We start from the raw sequence: 22,725 nt of genomic DNA, 5'->3' as shown, positions 1-22,725 counted from the left end.
GTCTATACATGGGACAAAGACTTAATGAGAGGACCCAGAAAATGCCGCTTTTCTCCCTCCTGCTTATGCCATCATGCAGATAGTTGCCAGCACATTGAACAAAACAAATCTTCCTGGAGTTTTTACAAAAGCAAATCCATGGAAGATGACAGCCTGACTAGAAGAAAGCAGAGACACTCTGAACTCATGCTGCTTAATTGAAATAAACAAGTTTAGAGAGCCATTTATTTGTAGCACGCAGTCTAAAGTACGAGTATGTTATAGATTCATATATGATGCTGTTAATAAAATATTAATACATTGGCTAGGGTGAGGACAAACTTACTTACCTCAGAGCTATTGTAAACCAAACCACAGCCAGAATCAGTGTATTCATTCTGTAGGGACCCATCACACAATATAAGGCATTGTCCCAGACCTACAAACCCATATCAAAGAGTGGTTACTAATGAAAGGATCTCACTGACTTTAAAGGGCTGATTTCTGACTTCTTCCTACCAAAGAGTACAGGGATCTTTTGAAAATTATAGGCAGTGCCCTAGAGGTAAAGTAATTCATTTTGTATCCTCAGGTGGTATACATTTCCTGTCCATGAACATCCCTGGTGCATAGCAGCCCTGTATCTTCAGTCCAGTGAAAATAAAGAGAGTCCAAAAACACAATGTAAATCACACAGAGCCAAACTTTCAAAGGACGAATAAACAAGGCACCCAGTGACCTCAAGTAGTCAGGTTGCAGCTTCCTGCACATGGGTGTCAGTTTCAGCCAAGAACAGCTTTTACGTTCAGAAGGATCTCTTCTAGATTTCACTTACATGCTTTCTTTCTTACAGACACTTGTGGGGGCTAGGGTTGCATCTAAGCCTCATAATTCTATTAGCTGATATATATGGAGATGAAAACTTAAAGATCATCAAGGCCAACCTCCTCATTTTACAGATGAAGAAAGTGAGACACACTTAAATAATTTGCCCAGGGTTATATAATTAGTTATTATCTGCCAAGTCTCCTAACATACACCAACATACTCAGGCACTGCCTCACATGGCCCAGAATAAGAAAAGGGCCTTCTGGATATGAGCCAGTACCTTTATTCATTCTCCTTCCTGAGGCTGTAAATCCCTTCGAAGCCATATTCCCATCAGAGAATCAATCATTCATATTCATACCTGTTTAAAAGTAGTAGTGAATCTGACCAGCCAGCGTTGGTACCAGGTCCCCGTTGAGCTTTGTATTTCAATGAACTCATCCATTTGCTTGGGGGTTTTGATGTGGGAAACCTGAAAGGAGAAAAAAAATCTGAGCTGAAGAGTACAAACGCAAAGTGCCATTTTCCCCAATTTTTGGTCCTTGGCCATTAAAAAAAAAACTTTGGCTTTGAAATTATCTCTAGATGTCTTGTAAGAAAAGATCAGTTCAATGAAACTATACATCATTTCCTAGCTGATGGATCACTTTATATTTCTCTATGAACAATTTTCATCCTAACTATAGCAGATCAATGGAAAAGTAAGATCAAAGAGTTCAAGCTGATAACAATGTTAGAATTATTTAGCTCAACCCATTCATGAGGCAAATGAGGAAAATGAGGCCTTGAGAAGTTAAATGGCTTCTCAATAGATCTGCAGGTAAGAAATTTCAAAGACAGGTGATGGGGTCCTCTTATTCTGAATCCATTATTCTTTTCACTAAACCTGGCTGCTCTACTGGCAGAATAAAAAAGTTTAGATTGTTCTCCGTTTTACAACCTATAGAAATGAATGAATAGTCATAGTTACATCTATCAGAGCCGTGGTAATCACATTTGTTCTTATAACAGTACTGTGAAATAGGCATTATTCATCCCCTTTTGCAAAAGAAAAAACTGAGAACCAAGACCACATAGCTGAACAGTGGCAAAGCTAGGATTAGAATCCAGATCTCCTGATGCCCAGTTCAATACTATTTCTTCTATGCCATACTGCATCATGTGCATAGAGTAAAGATGTCCTTCTTGATGAGGTTGGAAGCATCCACAATGCAGATATGTCCTTTACAATCTACCCAGTGCGCAGAGTTAGTAGCATGTCCTTGCTTATGCAACATAGAGGGGTATTATATAACCATTACAGAGCAAGAAGGAAAGACTTTGATAAACACAAGACAAGGAATATGGATCTGTGTCAAAGGATAAGGTCCTCTTCCTATCATATAAGGTGATAGAAGGCTAGAGTGCCAACTACTTCAGATCATCATAAGAAGATTAATAATATTAGCAAATAATATTAACGTAAGAAGATTAATAACATTAACAAATAATTGCTACTTTGCATTTTGCATGGGATCTGAGTACCATATAACTTGCTCTAAGGAACTCATTCAGGTTCAGCAAAACTCAGACAGGCAGAAGTATCTAGCAATTCTAGTTTCCAGGGCAAATACAACTCACCAAGAAGCAGATGGTGAAGGTCCCCCTGCTGGATGCAAAAGGGAGGGTGGAATTATCCCATTTGGTAGCTTTCTACTTCTAATTAATCACTCTTATTAACCATACACTGAGTTCAATTGTTCTCCCTTCTAAAAGAGTATAAGTTTAGTCAGCATGTTATACATTTTAGCAACACCCCCTCCTGAACATCTCTCTACGTACATACACACACACACACACACACACACACACATCTACTGTAAGTTGTTAGAAGGAATTCTTTGATTTGAGCCTTTGTGGATTGATTGAAATCATGTCTCAGTAATCCCACAAGGATACTTTTCACCAACAATTATTGCTTTACCTCTAATATATAAAGAATAGCATCCAAATTTATATCCTACTTTTCTTTCTTCCCTTATCTTTAGGAAGAATTATCAACCCATCCCAGAGAGATCTAGTCACTGGTATGTTGACAGAATAAAGTACAATTACTCTAAATTACCATTAATTGGAGTATACCACTCAGATTCATACTCTAAATTACAAGGTCACCTATTTCAACCTATGTCTTGATTTGCTGAGGAATAACAAGACACCCCACTTTCACTTGGAAATTGGTTGAACAATGGAGACTAGATAGATAGGGTTTAGGAAATTCATTCAGCAGTAGGCAGAATACCTGGCACCATCCAGTAAAAACTAGGAAAGGACAAAAGAATGTTAAGTCTGAATTCTGGAAAAGTTTAGGTTGACTAGAGCCATGGTTAAGAATTCCAGCACTCAGTATAAATTTAGAAGCACACATAGGGTGAAAAAGAAGTCTTCCCATGCAGACTGGGAGAGAAAGCAACTATGGCAGTCCTCATGGCACAGCTAACAATATACAATCCAATCTCCCTTTTTAAAGTGGCAAGAAAATGCTGGGAGATAGGGTCTAAGAGAGGTGCATGACCCTCAGGGATGGTACCACCAAGCATAGGGCCTACAGGGGACCATGATGCACGAGCTAGTGAGATAGAAGAACATGGAAAGGAAGCACTCCCTCAGATACTGGCACTCTGGGACAAAGTTTCAATCACCTCATCCTAGTCACAACTCTGATAGATGCTGGAATTTTGACCTTCCCTGTAATTCTTTTTTAATAAATTATGTAAATTCACTTAAAGGGAGTTCACAGCAGAAAACAGGTTATATGATTACATTCAGAAAACTAGTATTTTCTTATATGAAGTGACGTATAATAGAGTCAAAAGAATAACAAACACAATTGCTACAATGTGCGTGTGTGTGTGTGTGTGTAGATACATCTGAAGGCAGAAGTTGTGCTCAAGGACTTTCTCATTCGACCCTTGTCAAGGCTTTTAATCTCCCTCAACCTCAGTCTCCTCATCTATAAAATGCGAATAATAATCAATAGCACTTACTTCCCATGGTTGCTGTGAGGTTAAAATGAGATATATTTCTAAAGCACTTTGCAAACCCTAAAGGCTATATAAACACTAGCAATTATTATTTGTATACATGATAGTTTAAAGTCAACTTGCTAAAAGATTTCAGTCTTCCACTCACTGCTTTTTCTGCCTCCCATCTGCCTAAACCCTCTTAGGATATGTGCCCAGCACTAAAATAAATAATGCTAGAGGGGCAGAGCCAAAATGACGGATTAGAGGCAGCAACCCAGACAAACTATACCAAAATTCTCCTCCAACTTTAAAATAACTCCTCAGACCAAATTTTGGAGTGGCAGAGTCAACAAAATGTCAGGGTGAGACATTTTTCCAGCCTAAGACAACTTCAGAGGTCAACAGGAAAGGTCATATAGAAGCTGGCCTGGAGCTCATGCAGTGAAAGGCAGCACCAGCTTCGGGAGCTCTGAGCCCAGAGACAGTAAGGGAGTCAGACAACTGGTCATAAAGAGATTACAGGGGGCCCTTTGCTGGCCTTGGGTACAGCCAGTGCCAATTGGCACCTCTATTGTCCATAAGCAGTTCTGGGTCCAAGTTCCAGGGTGGAGAGGAATGCATGTGATATGTCACAAGGGAGCAGGGGCCTGGTCACAGTTCCAAAGCAGAGAGGAGCACTAGCACTTGAGGCTGCAAGAGAGCAGGGGTCCCGGTTATAATTTCAGAGCTAAGAGAAACACTGATACTTGTGACTACAAGGAAGCAGAGACCCTCCCTGGGTAAACACCGGAGTACAGACCAGGAGAGTGGTGACCACACCTCTCCCTGGATCACATCACCTTGGAAACACCTAAAACTTGCAGACCCCCAGAAATGGCACTAAAAACAGCAGCATGAAAAAGCCTGAAGCTTGGAACAGTGCCTCCCTACCCCCTAGGGGAGCAGAGCTCAACTAACATGAAGTTCAATATCAAGAAACGGGCTGAAAAAAAATCTGGGGAAAAAAAAAGAATTTGACCATAAAAATCTACTAATCTCAGGGAAGACCAAGAAGACAATGATGTGAAAACAGCTATACCCAAACCCACAAAGAAAAATTTTAATTGAACACAAGCCTAATGAGAATTCCTGGAAAAGTTAAAGAAAGAGATAAGGGTAATGGAGAAAAAAGAAATGAGAGTGATGCAAGAAAATCATGAAAAGAGAATTAACAACTTGATAAAAAGAGGCGCAAAAATACTGAAGAAAATAATACTTTAAAAAAATTAAATTGGCCTGTTAAAAGACACATAAAAATTAACTGAAGAAAAAAAAACTTTTTAAAAAGCAAAATAGGACAAATGGAAAAGGAGGTACAAAAATTTACTGAAGAAAATATTTTTGGGATATAGAAATCTATCCTGCCCTACAAGAAAATAGAAGGGGAAGGGGATAAGAGAAGGAGGGGAGAGATAGAAGGGAGGGCAGACTAGGGGAAGGGGTATTCAGAATGCATGCCATCTTGGGGTGGGGGGAGGGGTGAGATGGGGTGAAAATTTGGAACTCAAAATCTTGTGGAAATAAATGTTGAAAACTAAAAATGAATAAATTTATTAGTAGAAAAATAAAATAAAATAAAATAGAAAGAGTGAGCAGGAATTAAAGTCAAAAGATAGGCATTTGTACCCTCAGTTTACCACTTGCTACTTAATGATCTTGGAGAAGTCACCTCTCCTCCACCTCAGGCCTTATTTTCCTCATCTATAAAATGGGAAAGAAGTTGGACTTAGTATTGGGCCCTCAAAGTTTCTATTTGATCTGTTGATGTTTCTATACTGTTCAAGGCAGCGTGCTATGTAGTGCAGAAAGGACTTAACTTGGCAAAAGTCCACTTCCATATTTGACTAATTATCAAGTTTAAGGCAATTGACTTCATCATCTTCCATTAGACTGTGAGTTGCTTGAGAGCAGGGACTATCCACTGCCTTTCTTTGTACCTTCAGGTCTTAGCATTGTGTGTGGCACCTATAAAACCATAATAAATGCAACTTGTCTAACTAAAAAAGAAAGAAAGAAAGAAAGAAAGAAAGAAAGAAAGAAAGAAAGAAAGAAAGAAAGAAAATGTTTTCTTAAAAAGCAGAATTGTCCAGATGGAGAAAGAGATACAAAAGTTCACTGAAGAAAATAATTCCTTAAAAATTAAAATCAGGCAACTGGAAGCTAATGACTCCATGAGACGTCAAGAAACAATAAAACAAAGTCAAAAAATGAAAAAAATAGAAGAAAATGTGAAATATTTCATTGGAAGAACAACTGACCTGAAAAATAGATCAAGGAGAGATAATTTAAGAATTAGTGTACTACCTAAAAGCAATGATCAAAAAAAAAAAACCTAGATGCCATCTTTCAAAAAATTGTCAAGGAAAACTACCCCAATATCTTAGATCAGAGGGTAAAATAGAAATTGAAAGAACCCACCTATTATCTCCTGAAAGAGATCCCAAAAATGAAGACCCCCAGGAATATTATAGCCAAATTCCAGAGTCCCCAGGTGAAGGAGAAAAGATTACAAGGAGCCAGAAAGAAACAATTAAAATATTGTGTGGCTACAGTTGCTATAACACAAGATTTAGCAGCTTCCATGTTAAAAGATCAGAGGGCTTAAAATATGATATTGCAGAAGGCAAAGGATCTAGGATTACAACCAAGAATCACCTACCTAGCAAAACTGAGAATAATCCTTTAGGAGGGAAATGGATATTTAATGAAATGGAGGATTTCAAAATTCCTAATGAAAAGACCAAAGCTGAATAAAAAGTTTGACATTCAAACATAAGTCTCAAAAGAAGTATAAAAAGGTAAACACGGGGCAACTAGGTGGCACAGTGGATAGAGCACCAGCTCTGGAGTCAGCAGGACCTGAGTTCAAATGGGACCTCAGGCACATAATACTCACTAGCTGTATGACTCTGGGCAAGTCACTTAACCCCAACTGCCTCATCAAAAAAAAAAAAAAAAGTAAACATGAAGAAGAAATCACAAGAGACTCAATAAAGTTAAACTGTTTGCATTCCTATATGGGAAGATGAAACATGTAATTCCTAAGAACTTTATCATTATTAGGGCAGTCTACATAGACAGAGGGCAGAGATATGAGTTGATTATGTTCGGATTACCTCCAAAAAAATGAAGAGGTGAGAAAAGGATGAATAGGGAGAAGGGGGGGTAGAATGGGGGAAATTACCTCACATAAAAGAGGTGTGTAAGACAGAGCTTTTACAGTAAAGGGGAAAATAAGGACATGGCAGGCAACATTTGAACCTCACTCTCATCAAAATTGGTTTAAAGAGGGAAGAAGATATGCATATGCACATATATACATATATATACACACATATACTTGGTTGGGTATAGAAATATATCTTACCCAACAAGAAAACAGCAAGGGAAGGAGATAAGAGAAAGAGGGGAGATGATAAAAGTGAGGGCAGATTAAGAGAGTCAGTGGTCAGAAGCAAAACAAACTTTTGAGGAGGAATAGAATAAAGAGAGAGAGAAAGAAAGATAAGCAGAAAAATATGTGATGAAGAAAAATACACAGTAATCATAACTGTGAATGTGAATAGGTTGAGTTTACCCATCAAATGGAAGCAGATAGCAGAATGATTAGAAACAAGAATCCAATAATATGTTGTTTAACAAGAGACACACTTGAAACAGAAAAGCACACGGAGTTAAAATAAGGTACTGGAACAGAATCTGTTATACTTTGGCTGAAGTAAAAAAAAAAGGGCAGGGGTAGCAATCATGATCTCAAAGCAAAAACAAAAACAGACCTAATTAAAAGAAATTGGGAAACTACATTTTAATAAAAAGGTACCACAGACAATTAAGTAATATCAAAAAAAATTATGGCAAGTTTCTCTCATAAAAGGCCTCTTTTTTCAAACATATAGGGAACTGAGTCAAATAAAAATAAGAGTCACTCCCCAATTGGTCAATTGTCAAGGGATATGAACAGGTAGTTTTCAGAAGAAGAAATCAAAGCTATCTATAGGTATATGAAAAAATGTTCTAAATTATTATTGATTAGAGAAATGCAAATTTAAAAAACTCCAAGGTACCAGAAATGGAACCTATCAGAAATGGCAAATGCTGGAAGGAATAAGGGAAAATAAGTACACTAATTAATAGTTGGTGGAGTTGTGAATTGGTCCAACCATTCTAGAGAACAATTTGGAACTATGGCCAAAGGGCTATAAATCTGTGAACATCCTTTGACCCAGCAAAACCACTACTAGGTCTGTACCCCAAAGAGATGAAAGAAAAAAGAAGAGAACCCAAACGTACAAAAATCTTTATAGAGGCTCTTTTTGTGGTGGTAAAGATAATTGATGGAATACTATTGTGCTATAAGAAACAACCAGGGGAATGGTTTCAGAAAAACATGTAAAGACCTACATGAACTATGCAAAGTGAAGTGGCAGAAGCAAGACATCACTGTACACAGTAACAGCAATACCGTGATGATGATGAACTGTGAAAGACTTAGCTACTCTGATGAATACAAAAATCCAAGACAATCTCAAAGCACTCATAATGAAAAATGTTATGTACCTTCAGGGAAAAAGTTGATCAACTCTGGATGCAAACTGAAGTATCGTTTTCTTACTTTCTTTATTTTTCTTGCTTTTTTGCAATATGGGTAATATGAAAATATATTTTGTATGATTTCACATGTATAATTGATAACATATTGCACGTTTTCTTAGAAGGTGAGGTAAAGTGGGGAGGGAGCAATAAAATTCAGAACATGTTTTAATGTTAAAAATGAATAATTAGTAAGAAAAAGAAAAAAGTAAATGATGCTAGGCCTCACCTAAAGAGCATCACATTTGCCATTAGAATACTGAAGCATCAAAGTTAATCCCACAGGAAGGATATCATCTTTTAAAATATGAGTACTCCTAACACTGCAAAGGTTGTCAAGCGACAACAATTAACCTAGAACTCTTTAGAAACAGGATAAGTCCACTTGGGTTGATTTAAGAATAACTTTTCCTAAAAACTTAGTTGATAGTCACTAAACTGTTCAGCAAATAACTGTTGCATGTTCAGCACTGTATATTAGAATGTGACATAAATAAATGGAAGACACCACACCCTTCTTCAACTAGCTCACATTCTAAGTGAGAAAACTCAAATATATATACACCAAAAAAAATTTCAGAGCAATTTCATAAAGTATCAGAAAGTGGAAAAAATTTATGATCTAGATTGGAAGTATAAGTCCCAAAGGAGCAGAGGATGTTAAAATGGTCAGTGTGATCAGATATCACCTCCTAAAGGAGGTGAGTTTTGAAGTAGAAGTTGATGGAAGTGATGGAAACTGATCGGTGAGGGGGAAAAGTAGAAGGCATTGTTTGGGTGGATTGCTTGTTGGCAAAGTCCATTATTTCAATGCATAGAATACCTGTTTCAAAAATGTCATAGCTGGCTTTCTGAAGGCAGTTGCATACTTACTGTGAATACTTTCTCAGGTGCCCCCTTGGCTCGCATATTGGTGTCATGCACATGCTTGAGAATCATCCAGGCTTCATCATGTTTACCCATCTGGAAAAATCAAGGGAAGGATTATTCCTAATCAATTACTGTCACAATCTCCATTCATCTTGCCCTCATTTAACTATCTTGGGAGGATGTCTCTCATTGTGCTTCCTGATCATTAGAAAGGAAAAACCCTTCTAAGCTATGATGATGTTTGCTATATTCTAGGCTTTATTTCCTTTTCATCAGTCATTGGGACTCACTCATGTCTTAATGAAGTTTCCCTTTTAATCTCTTCTGTAAAATGGGAATGATGTTTTCATATGAAGAATCCGGCACCCAAGTACTAATCTCTTCAATGCATGGTGATCAAACATGGTTCACAAAGCTTATATCAGAGGAATGAGAACTCTCATTTCCTACCAAGCAGGAAAAGCTTTGAGTGTAAGTCCAATGACAGATGTATACCTGTCACTAGCCTAGATAAATATCAAGAGATTTATTATCAGAAGGTTGACCACCAGGTGATGAGGTTTTATTCTTTTGGTTTTTTTTTTCACCATAGCAACTCATAAAGATTGTCTAGATATAGAAAGACTGCATATAACAGTGCCTTGCATTAAAAGATATTTGTTAGATTGTTATGACCTGTATCAGTGGAAGGAATACTGAAAACAATTAAATAATCCATGTTTTTAGTAATGAAATTAGCTCTGAAGTACAAATGTTAAACACCATTATCACCATTCACTATGAATTAATTTCTTTTAATAATAATAATTTTTAATATATATTATAAGTATATATAAATAATATTTAATTCCTTCTGTGACAGTCTTTTGCCCTAGGTCTTCTGATCGTGTGTTATTCTTTTTTCTTTCCCCCTTTACCTATCGTCTTTGTTCTCTCAAATCACTAGTATCAGATCCAAGTCAGACATCACAGCTTAAGCATCCAGGGAGATTTTCGCCACAAGGGCCATGTGAAACCATCAAGAGTCTCCTATGTCTATAGTAATCATTGTCCTGAGTCCATTGCATGGACTTCCTCTTACATGCTAGCATTGACCCTATACTCTGGATTTCTTTCCTTAGGTCCCTCTTGGAACATTACCCTCCTCTCATTGGAAAGCCTAGTTCTCAGAATTGTTAATTCCCCTCTTTTGTGCCTTACACAAAGCAGCAAAGCAGCAAAGAGCTGATTACTCTAGTGTCTTTTTCACCCACAATATGACAAGCGCCAGAAACAGGACAGATGGTTTATCTTCTCAACACTGCTTTAGGTTGCTCTTTGGTGCCTTCTGCTGTCTTTGATTTAAAAATAAAAAACTCATTTACTCCTTGGTTTCTTCCTGGTCTCTAATAAACTGCATAGCGCAAGAGGCTCCCTTAAGTTATAACAGCAAGAATAGTAGGTTAGGTGAAGCTAATTTATAATTCACATTCTCTATGTGAAGGAAGTCCCAAAAATAAGTCCCAAAAGTCCCAAAATTTTAGATTCTTTGTGGCATTCAAGAAGTAAACTGCTGGAAGAGAAAAAAATTTGAAAATGCAGACATTAAAAAATAGAAATTAGCCCAAACTTAAGGATGTAGGTGTTTTACCAGAGTCTAGGAAGGAAAGGAAAGAAAAGATATCGGATTCTGAAAGTGTGAAAACACAGCCAAGTCTAATCCTTTGGTTGGTTGCTTATTGAATTCACCATGAAATATTATTTTGGAACATGCTAACTTACCTCCAATAGAAAACGTGGACTCTCTGGCATGAACTTCAAGGCAACCATGGAGGCCATGCATGGGAGAGCACAGACAATCACAAACACCCTCCAGCTGTGGAAATGATAATTGGTTCCCATGCTAAAGCCCCAACCTGTAATGAAACACCAGGACACATTTCTCTCTGTATTAGCTCCCCTGCTAAAGAAGTTATGCTTATAAGGTAATTAAATTATTATATTAGCAAATACAGTGGCACCTAGAAATACAAATATGTAATATCCTCATCCCAGCAATCCCCTGGAGAAGCTATGAATTTATTCCTACAATGCTCTGATTTCTTAAAATATTTGAGGGAACAACTTTTTAAGAATCTCCATAAGAGCCTCTGTAAAATACTTTTGGTGTAGTAGATGGGTAATGCCATGTCTGTCCTCTGAAGATGTACTTGATTTTTTTAATAACAAACAAAAGTCATCCAAAGTCACTTCTAGTGGAAAGTGTGATCTATTGGATGAAGCTAGGTAAATGTTATTTTTTTTTTATCAAAAATGAGGTATAATCGTGAATTAGTAAGTCTGTTTTTCTTGTCTGGCTTATTCACCAGCACAGAAGGCAGCTATAGAAAACATGTTTCAAAGGTATTTTGAATAGCATAAGACATTGGAAAGAGTACTGGGCTAGGAAGCAAACACATGGGCTCTAGTCCAATCTCTTTCTCTGACTTGCCAAGTGACTTTGAGAAGCTCATGCTACACTTTGCACCTCAGTTTCCTCCCACATCAAATGAGTAGGATGAACTAGATGATGCTACAGATCTTGTCTGACCCTAAGATTCTATATATTGAGATGGAAGCATTCTGTGAATAAGTATAAGGCAGCTAAGTGGTACAGCGAATTGAGTATAGGGCTTGGAGTCAGGAAGACCCAAGTTCAAATCCTGCCTGAGACACTAGCAGCCCACTACCTTGGGCAAGTCACATAACCTCTCTCAGCCTCATTTTCTTCATCTGTAAAATGTGAATAATAATAGCACCTACCTCACAGGGTTATGATGAGCAAATGAGTTAACATATGTAAAGCACTTTGCAAACCTTAAAGCCATATGTAAATGTCATTATCTAGTCTTGGGAGATGACTCCTTTGAAAGGGATAATATTCATTTGGATAAGTTCTGATTTTTACATTAAAAGAAAATTCCCATTGCTTTTGGGTTTATAACTTCATTTGCTTAGTCTTGCTTGCATTATAAGGAAGCAGAGGGATATAGTACATAGCACACTGAACCTGGAGGCAGGAAAACCTGGGCTCGAACACTTACCACTGATATTTGCTAATAGTATGAGTCCATGGGCAAATCATTTAACCTTTATGAATTTTAGTTTTTTACATCTATAAAATGAGAGTAAATTAATGCCTGCAGCACTTACCCCCATAGGATTCTTGTAAGGCTTAATCAAGATATATATATAAACTGCTTTGCATTCCCCCAAAACATTATAGAGGGTGTCCCAAAAGTCTTAGTCCAGTTTTATGCTTTAATGTAGCTTAAAACTATAAACTTTAACTGCACTAAGGCCTTCAGGACAGCCTATATAATGAATCAGTTATTATTGTAGCCCTCTATAAAGAGTCAGTTATTACTATAACCATAATTCATTTTATCAAAGTTCCTCTAAGGACAACGATCATATCTTTTATACTCAGTGCCTGACACAGCATCCTGTACAGAATGGCCACAACAAATACATTCTTTGTCCACTGCCGGTACTGCTGCTCAGTTGGCTATACCATTTGATGGAAGAGGTCAGAGGATCTTCCACTTGGGGGAAAAAAAACCACTAGATAGCAGCTACTTAAAATACAGCTGGCCACCTCAACAGAAAAGAAGGCTCTATTCAATTCATTCTTTCAGAACCAAACTTCCCTTCTCCTCTGGTTTGGTCTCCTCAGTTTCTTGATTTCTGTAGGGCATTTCATTTTCATTTAAAAGCCTTTCCTTTCTCCCAGCAGGGGCGGTAGAACAATAGGCAATGACCAAAACTGTGCTTATACTTCCTCAACCAATGCCCTAAGATTATTCTGGCAAAGTCAGAAGTGAAGTTGTTCAAAATTCCTACAGGCCTCCAACTCTGCGACGTGGCCAGAGAAACGCAGGCAGCCTCTCCAGCTCCAAAACTTAGAAAAACTGCCCGATGGAGATTTCTTCCTGTTGTCGCTATTGTTTCTAACAAACACACGTGTTTTATCCTAGCTTCATTACTCTCTCATCCCTCTAGGTTACTTCCCTTTCAATAATCTGAGTTCATCTCATTCACTGGCCAGACCTTTGAGGCATTAAAATAACTCTAATGGTGGGCTGCTTCCCAACATTTGGAGTAATCTGCATTTCTGGATGGGGAGTTTTTCAAAAGGCAATACTGTTCAATTTCATGTTCTTTGAGCCTGCCCTACTTTTCTCCATCAGGATTTCACAAACAGCTGGTGTTTCTGGCTGAAACAGGAATTAATCTCTCATAATAGATACTCAGATTTTCCAGAGCTTTGAGTATGAATCATAGAACTGCAGAATATTAGAAAAGGAAGGGCCCTGGGATATCCGCTAGTCCAACTGCCTCATTTTTGTCAATCAACCTAATCGACTGATCAATATGTATATATTTTGTGGTAGGCGCTGAGAATACAAATATAAAAGACAATTCCTTCCCTTAAGGAGCTTGCTTAGTATCCAACTGATATTTCCAGAATTCTATCCCACATTTCAGACCAGCATTTCCAACTTCTTACCTTCTAGACATACCATCAGAATCTCAACTGTACCATGTCCCACACTGGGTTTATTATCTTCCTCAAAAAACCCAGTCCTATTTCTGATTCTACTCTTCCTGCCAATAACGCTATCATTCACCTAGTATCTAGTGTTCAAAACCTTGATGTTACTTTTGATTCTTTTCTCTCCCTTATTTCTTATGCCTAGTCAGTTGCCAAGTGCTATTGATTTTACATTTACAAAGTTTCTTGTATGTATCTACTCCCCTCTATTCCCACTTCCACTCTTGTACTTTTCCACTGGGGGTGGCCACAAATCTAAGCCCTGTTTCATGTCTCAAGTCATCACTTCTAAATTTCACTAAAATGATTGCTTATATGTTTTTATCTCATCATAATCACTGTGGTCCATCTTTAAACCACCATTGCCAGTAGAATGCTTTTCAACAAACTCTCCTACCCAGAAATGTAATTACTGACATATAACACTAAAATAGTATGTGATCTATGAATCAGGAAGGTTATTTTGGCTGCTACATGAAAGGTAGATTGGAGAGACAAGAAATTGGAAGCACAAAAACCAATTAGGAGACTCTGCCTTAGGTGGTCTTTCCCTGTACCTATATACTTCTGTGAACTGATTTATGCTAATGCAGGAGAGATATGCCTACCATGGCTCCATGTGTTTCTTGACACAACTATAAAATGAGAATAAAAATACCTTTTCTACAGGTACAGTAACTGGACTATATGATCTCTTTAGCCCCTTTCCAACTCTATGAGCTATGAAGTGTGCCTATCATTTCTTTCTATTGCTTCTTTAAAATATTAATAATCAGGGGCAGCTAGGCGGTGCAGTGGATAGTGTACCGGCCCTGAGGTCAGGAGGACCTGAGTTCAAATCCAGCCTCAGACCAAACACTTGACACTTAACTAGCTGTGTGACCCTTAAATCTACTAAGCAGACAAAGAAAAAAATGGCATGAAGATCACAGTATCTTGCCTAACCCCAATTGCTTAAATAAAAATAATAATAATAAAATATTAATAATAACCTATAGGAGGGAAGGAAAACTTGCATAATTTCTAAGTAGATTTTTATTTTGGAATATCACATTGTTTTGTTTCAGGAGGATCACAAGGGTTTTAGAATACAAGAGAACCATCCAAAAACCATGTCTAAGGGAATGTTCTGAGCACAGGAGAAAGGAGGAAAGAGTATTTGGATGTAGGTATCAATGCTATTGAAAACACATTCATGAGATGAATACTTTGAGCTTAGAGCACTTACCGTAGTGTGGAATAATAGTCCAGGCCATTGCTGAAGCATAAATTCCTCCAATCATCCAGAACATGCAGAGCCAACTTAGGTGTTCTCCCCTCTTCTCACGAGATAAGAATTCAGAAAAATAGGCAAATACGATGGGGAGAGACCCCCCAATCCTGAGGGGGAGAAAATACCAAAGAGGAAGAATCAAGGTGTGTATAGAAAAGAGAAGCCCTCTTACATATCCAGATAGTGTGCCATGTTGAGAGATGACAGAACTTGCAGAATAAAATGGGGAACTAAATTTCATTAAAAAGTTGGCTGGTCATCCTGGTTAAACTACAACAAAGCTAAGGAGCTAAGGTGAATTGTCTAGTTAGTAAGTCTAGAACATAGGACGAATAAAAATAAAACAACTAGAAGCATTTTGATAAACTTAGGGGGCAATTTCAAGGAAGAAGCTCAGAAGTCTTATTTCATTACATTCATTATATTCAGAGCAAGGACTTGTCTCTATAATGGTTGGAATCCTTCTGATTGAGACAAACCAATGTGGAATTGAAGCACTCACTTTACTCCTATATCTTAGGTATAATACTATGATCTTCACGCCATTTTTTTTCCTTTGCTTAGTAGATTTAAGAACTATATAAAGAATAACATACTGGATTGTTTACTACTTTAATTTAAGCTGTTTCCAGCTATCTTTCTTTTTTTATTTCCAAATATTTTCATGGTATTTTTTGTATAATTAGCACTACCAACTAAGCTACCTTCAGAGAAACCCTCCCTTATAACAAATATGTCCAGCAAAATAAATCAATACAATGGCCATGTATAAGAATACCTATCTCATTCAGCATCTCAAATCCATTCCTTCTCTATCAAGAGGGGGAGGTATATTTGTTTCATCTTCAGTTTTGTTTTTTTGTTTTGTTTTGTGGGGTTTTTTTTGCAATTGGGGTTAAGTGACTTGCCCAGGGTCACACAGCTAGTAAGTGGCAAGTGTTTGGTCTGAGGCTGGATTTGAACTCAGGTCCTCCTGACTTCAGGGCCAGTGCTCTATCCACTGCACCATCTAGCTGCCCCAAATCTTCAGTTTTTTGAAGTCGCTGTTTACTGCTTTGATCAGACTTCAGCTTTCTTTCACATGTCAAAAATGCCCAGTTCCCTAGCTCATAACTCTGTTAGAATATAAGGTCCAGGAGAACAGGGAAGGTCTAATATCAATCTTGGAATCAACAGTATCTAGCATAGCAACTTGTCTAATAAATGTGAATTTAATTGAAAGCGTCCAGTTTGTGTTCACATTGTGAACATTTTATTTCTAAGCTTTATTCTAAACTATGAGGCATTATTCCAAATATACGACCATCCCATTTCTCTTCCCTGCTAGAAATCCTGGAATACATTTTGACAAGGAATTTCTTACTTCGTTAACCTAATTCTTAGAGAAGAGATAAAGGGCTGCAGTGTCATAAGAGGCTATTATCACTGTAACCCAACTCTCCCAATACCCAATATCAACAGAGACAGAACACTCATCCGGATAGATCACAGTACATAGCCCCTCCCACAAGTACCTGGGGAAGCTTGCAGGAGAAGGCTACAAAAAGACCATAGATCTGGAGCCAGAAGAGACTCTTATTTTACAAAGGAGGAAACTGAGGACCTGTGAGATTAAGAAACTTGCCCAAGGTCACACAAGTGGATCAGAAGTAGAATTTGAACCCAGTTATCTGACTCCAGAGCCAATGTTCTTTCTGCATTGACCACTGTTTTGACTCAGAGTGATGTGTCTTATGTTCCTAATGTACATACCCTATACCAGAGATAAGGCGGCAGAAGAGGAAGAAGCCATAGCCCTGCACGAAAGAGGAGAGGGAGGCAAAGGAGGCATTGATTGCTAGAGACATGCCAAGGACTTTCTTCCTCCCAAGCTTATCTGCCAGGCCACCCCAGATGAAGGCCCCGGCCATCATTCCCAGGTAGACTATCAGCCCTGTGAAATAGAGAGAGAAAAGAAGGTAATAGAAGGAGCAACACAGAGAAAGAGAGAAATATTAGGAATATTCAGAGCATTCTGCATACAAAATAGAACATATTTTGGAATGGTGGACAGTCATCGTATTTCCCCTCCTGGAAATCACAGCATCATTAACATATATGATCTAAGGAAAGAAAATACTTTGTAAACTAACAAGTTTGTTCTATGAAAGTAAGGCCTCAGTAGAATTATGTAAACAGTAAATATGCAAGGATAAATTACTACACATAACACTATGTATAGTAAGCATTTATGAATATCTTGTGACTAGTAGACATGCCCTAAATGTTTGCAATTTGGAATATCTTTGTTTGTTTGCTTTTTAATGGTTCCTTTTCTGGTCAAAAAAAAAAAACCCTAGAGGACTTCCATCTTGTGACTCTATTTTTAAATGTTCCTCTCAAAGGAACATATTGCCATTTTGTTGAAATGGGTATGGAGAGTTTCTTTAAGTCAACAAAGTATTTCAAAGTGATGGGTAGGACAGCAAAGCATCAATGTCATTCTCCAGCTGATAAGTCATAAAAAGATACGAACAGTTTCAAAAGAATTGAGAACTATCAACTATGTTAAAGAATACTCTAAATTATTCATGATAAGAGAAATACAAAATAAAATCACTCTGAGGATTCTCCTCAAAATTGGAAAGATGATAAAAGATGAAATGGTCAACGTAGGACTATGAATTTGTTCAACCATTCTATATAACAAGTTAGCACTGTGTAAGAAAAATCAATAAACTATTTATATCTTTTGATCCAGCCATTCTGCTGCAGACCTTATATCCAGGTGAGGTGAAAGGCCCAATATATGCTAAAAGTTTCATAATAGCATTTTTATGGTGGCAAAAGAAAACTAGAAACAAAGTAGAAACCCACCAATTAGAAAATGGGTGAACAAATTGTGGCATAGAAGTGTAATGGAGTACTACTGCATCATAAAAACAACAAATATGATGGGAACTGATGCAGAATAAAGTAAGTAGAATCAGACCAACAATCCACACAATGAATATGAAAATATAAATGAAACTAATAGTAAAAGACAATTGAACTTTGGTTCATTGTGATGACAACCTTCTTCCTGGATAAGTGACTGTGAAAACCTTCTTTCTCTCTGTGGACAGAATATAGAATATGTAGTCAGAGTCTATGTCTGTTGGTTTTGCTAAAATGTTTTTATTTCTTAGGTTTCTGGAAGGCAGGAGAGGCAAAAAAAAAGAACATATAAAAAGAGCATGTATAAAGCTATATCCAATGACTGAATCTTTTAGATGACATGGAAAAGAAGCAACAAGTCTAAACACATAAACAATTACTTGTCTTATAATCAAGTTGGTTTCTTAAAAAACACCTTGTAAAGTTATTTTCTAGACACTTGTAGTAATGCAATTATATTGCGCTGAGATAGCTGCCAGAGCTTCCTATAGTCATAGGTGACCTTTATACAACTTACCAAATAAATAGTAAAATATTACCACAATCAATACTTCCATCTAATAATAACTGATACTTTTATAAAAGTAGTTTAAGGTTTAAAAAACTCCCCATTTTTTGAGGGGAAGAGCCTGAGGCTCAGAGAGGTCAAATAACTTGCCTGCGTTCGTATAACTAGTAAGTATAAATTCAGTTCAGTTCATCAAGCATTAAGTACGTACTACATGCCAGGTACTACTCGTAGATGCTGGGCAAAATGGAAAACAGCCCTTATATTCACAGACCTTATATGCTATTAGAAGGAAAAAAACAGATGCACAGCTGGGTATAATTAGGCTTTTGTGTTTTGTTTGCTGCTGTGTATGGTATGGGGAAGGAGATATGACTCCAGACTGGCAGAGAGGATGCTGAGCTTGAGACTGAGTACCAACATCAGGGGAGGAACTGGTGTCAGTGCTTTTTTTTTTTTTAGAAGCGAGACATGTATGGTACCAAGTACTCTTCAGGAGAGACACAAGGAAAGATTTTGAAAGCTATAGACATGTAGGGGAAGCCACCTCCTCAATATGTCCCTGATTTCTAGTTTGTCTCCCTACAGATGAGAGAAGAAGAAGAGGAGGAGGAGGAGGAGAGGGACAGGGAGAGAGAGACAGAGACAGAGAGACAGAGAGAGAGTGAAAGACAGAGAGAGAGTGAGAGACAGAGAGAGAGAAAGAGAGAAAGAGAGAGAGAGAGAGAGAGAGAGAGAGAGAGAGAGAGGGAGGATCTTTCCTTTGGGTGAGATTGGCTCCTCCCTTTTGGTTTAAGTTAAGATTTCATGTCATTCCCATCTAAAGAGCTTACTTACTCTGGTATATTTTCTGGTATGTTCTGAACTATATAACTCCTCCAATTTCAGTTTGCTTAGATTAATTTATTTGCTTATATGCGATTTGTGATAGTCTTTTTTTATAGGAAAGAATCAAGCTGGCAGGTTAAGCTTGGGGCTACCTTCATCCTTTAAGCAGGACCAGGAAAGCAACTTTTGTTCTGAATCTATTATACCATTATACTAGCGATATCTGTTAATCAGATAGATATTAATCTAGTCTAATACCTTTCTTAGATATAGGAAAGGAAAGGACCAATCATCCAACCATGCCTTTCTCTTGACCTCTTGAAGGCAGAAATCAAAGCCTTGCTTGAAGAGGGTTGGGGTAAATTCCAAATCCATGCCACCTGTTAGCTTCAAGTCTATACATTTAGACAACCCATTTAGACATATCTAACATAGGATTTACATATTCTACATAAGTAAATGTGAAAGTACAAAAAAGATAATAAAAAGTAATTTGAGGGATATGCTGGGGCTTGGGAGGGGGGACTAATAATGGGAAGAATCATAAGAAGTCTCCTGTAGGAGATTGTACTTGAGCTAAGTCTAGAGATTCTAAGAGGTGGGGATTAGGAAGAAGAGGATTCCAGCCATGGAGAACAGCCTTGCAAAGTCACAAAAACAGGAGATAGAATGATGTGGTATGTATCGAGGTGGGAGGCTCTCCTGACTTCAGGTCCATTTCTTTTTTCCATACACCATCCAGGTAAGTAGATATCATGATTCATGGCTGTAAACAAGTCTGGCACAGCCTAAGTCTATACTCCTGAATCCCAAGAAGATGTCAGAAGGGCGTCTAGTTGGAGTACAATTCAGAGCTGTAGTAGGCACCTGGATTCCTTGAGTTATTCCAAATTCATGTCCCCCCATCCTAGAACTAATATCATAATAACCCCTATCAATAATCCTAGTGTCCTCCTAAGTATTGTGTTTATGTTACACCCACTATCCTCCTCAGGATCATCTTTGAGGGGAAAAAATATGGTAACTCATTCACCTGTCTTTGTATACATATCCCATTCTTTCACTGTTTCCCTGGAGGTGGATGGACAGAAGTGTTATTTTCCAGATCTAGGTAATGCTCATTTTTACTCGGTTTGTGTGACTCTTGAAAGGGCTAGGAGTTAAATTCACAAAATAATAGTGTACATTTAATAATTTTATCCTCTATCCAATGTGGATAGTGATGATTTTTAATCCTTTGGGAAGTAGAAGCTGGCATTTCTGTTATTTCCTGGATTTAGTTACACTTTAGTCTGCTAATTAGGTGAAATTTAAACCACTGCAGCTCCTTGCCCGTTTGTCTTTTATTTTGTTTTGGTTTATTTGTAGCTCCACATCTCCCTTTCAGTTTGGAAGAGCTCTAAAAAAAACAAGCTGCCTGATTTTTCTCTTCCCAGCTCTGTAGGATGTGACAAGGTAACCCAAAGATATGCCTTCCAGATCCGTTCCAGTTTCTCCCCTCAGACCAGGGAAACAGTGAAATGCTGAACCTGAGTCGTACTTCAAATATTCCTGCACACATCCATGAAATGCACATAAAAAACAACATTCTGTAAGGCTACTGTCTCACCACCAGGGTAATATCTGCAATCTGTACCCAGGGGACACACAGAGAATACACTTGACCTGACCTAAGCTGAGCTGAACAAACTGAATTAAACTGCTCTGAGGATATGATCATGTCCTTCTCCTAGTGGAAACCTTTAGATAAAAAGACTAAGGCCAAGGTTTCCCATTTCATTACACCATGGAGTTCTAGGTAAAAAATACTAGTCTCTCCATGATTCAAAGAAGATTTATCATGATGTAGGCTAAAAGGAAATGGAGTAGAAATCAACGCATGCTATGATGAAAACATAATAACAATAATAGTAATTAGCATTTATATAGAATTTTAAGGTTTATGAAGCACTTGATCCTTCCAACAGCCCTGTGATGATGGTGCTATTATTAGCCCCATTTTACTGATGAGGAAAACTGAGGCTGAGAAAAGTTAAGTCACTTTTCTAGGATCATTGGTCTAGCTAATGAATATCTGAAATAGGATTTGAACTCAGGTCTTCCTGATTCCAAGTCTAACATTTTATTTGCTACGCCTCTTTCAAAAAGTTCTTCTTGCTTTCAAATAGATCATAGATTTAGCACTGGAAGAGACCTTTCAGGTAATTGACTCCATTTTGTCATGAGGAAACAGGCCTAGAGAAGTCATTTGCCCAAGGTCCCAAAGGCAGTAGTGGAAGAGTCAAGATCCAAACCCAGCACCACTGGGTTTGACGCCAAATCCAGCACCACCTTCCACTGTTTCCTGCTGTAACTCTATCCATGTTCAGATGGTTAACATGCGTGGCACAATCGGCAGTTAACCTTAGTGTCACAAAGTCTTAGGTTCAAATCTTGCTTCTAATTCTAGTTTTATGTCCATGAGTGAGTCATTTAATCTCTCTGAGGCTTCCTTGTCAATAAAATAGGGGATAATAATTCACAGAGCAAATCCCCTTAATAAAAGGATTTGTTCTGTAAGACTTGGACTCAGTCAAAGGGCCACTCTTGAGGACCTACAGGGTTGCATGTGGCCTCGAGGCTGCAGGTTCCCCACCCTTGATCTAGGTCAAACCATTTCCTTCGTATTATTTTAGAACAGAATTCATTTTTCAGATATGGCTGCTCCACACAGCAATCCATCTATCCTGTGCTTTTCTCCTCACTGTCTGAGGCTATAGCTCATCAATGTAGCGACAGACAAGACTAAGCAGCTGGGACAGGGTGAATATCTGCTCTATTTGTAATCTGGGATTTGGGGAGAAGAGGCAGGGAGGAATATTTTGGAAACCTGACAACAGCTTACCACAGGAGATGTGAAGGTACTTGGCTCATTTGATCAGCTAAAGGGTCAACCAAATTATAAGCTTGTTAAGGCTAGGAATTGTGTCTTACTCCTCTCTATACCCTTTAGACCACACACATAGCAGGTGCTCACATTGCCATTTGAACATATAAGGGGTTATGTTTAATGGTGTATCATCTATGTTGCTACAGAGGGAATGAAAAAAGATAGGAAAATATGGGGTTGTAGGGATTTCACTGAAGAGAAAATATTCTGATTAAACACAGAAAATAGGAACACTAGAGTGCCTGAGTGATCCATAGGGAGTAGAGAGATTGATCAAAATGAGCTGTATTTACAGAGAGAGGAAAGAATAGAACCACTAGGAGTTGACCAGCATGGAGACTGCTGAGCATGTAAGCGACTTTATTTTTCTTCTTGTTTCTGGGTTTT

The 22,725-nt window shown here is 37.9% G+C and overlaps 1 protein-coding gene across 1 annotated transcript in view; it reads right to left on the bottom strand.

Annotated features, from left to right (window-relative positions):
- SV2B (synaptic vesicle glycoprotein 2B) overlaps window positions 1–22,725 on the bottom strand; it is a 108,370-nt gene that overhangs the window by 19,554 nt on the left and 66,091 nt on the right. The window contains exons 3-8 of the mRNA XM_027852136.1: window positions 16,910–17,090; window positions 15,113–15,264; window positions 11,073–11,206; window positions 9,315–9,404; window positions 1,169–1,279; window positions 330–418 (exon numbers count right to left, since the gene is read on the bottom strand). Coding sequence (XP_027707937.1) covers window positions 330–418; window positions 1,169–1,279; window positions 9,315–9,404; window positions 11,073–11,206; window positions 15,113–15,264; window positions 16,910–17,090 — 757 coding nt within the window. The remainder of the gene's footprint in view (window positions 1–329; window positions 419–1,168; window positions 1,280–9,314; window positions 9,405–11,072; window positions 11,207–15,112; window positions 15,265–16,909; window positions 17,091–22,725) is intronic.

The sequence above is a fragment of the Vombatus ursinus genome, unplaced genomic scaffold, assembly GCF_900497805.2.
Source record: "Vombatus ursinus unplaced genomic scaffold, bare-nosed wombat genome assembly UNPS02009205.1, whole genome shotgun sequence".
NCBI lineage: Eukaryota > Metazoa > Chordata > Mammalia > Diprotodontia > Vombatidae > Vombatus > Vombatus ursinus.
Note: the sequence above shows the minus strand (reverse complement) of the source record. Positions and strands in the feature narration are given on the sequence as shown.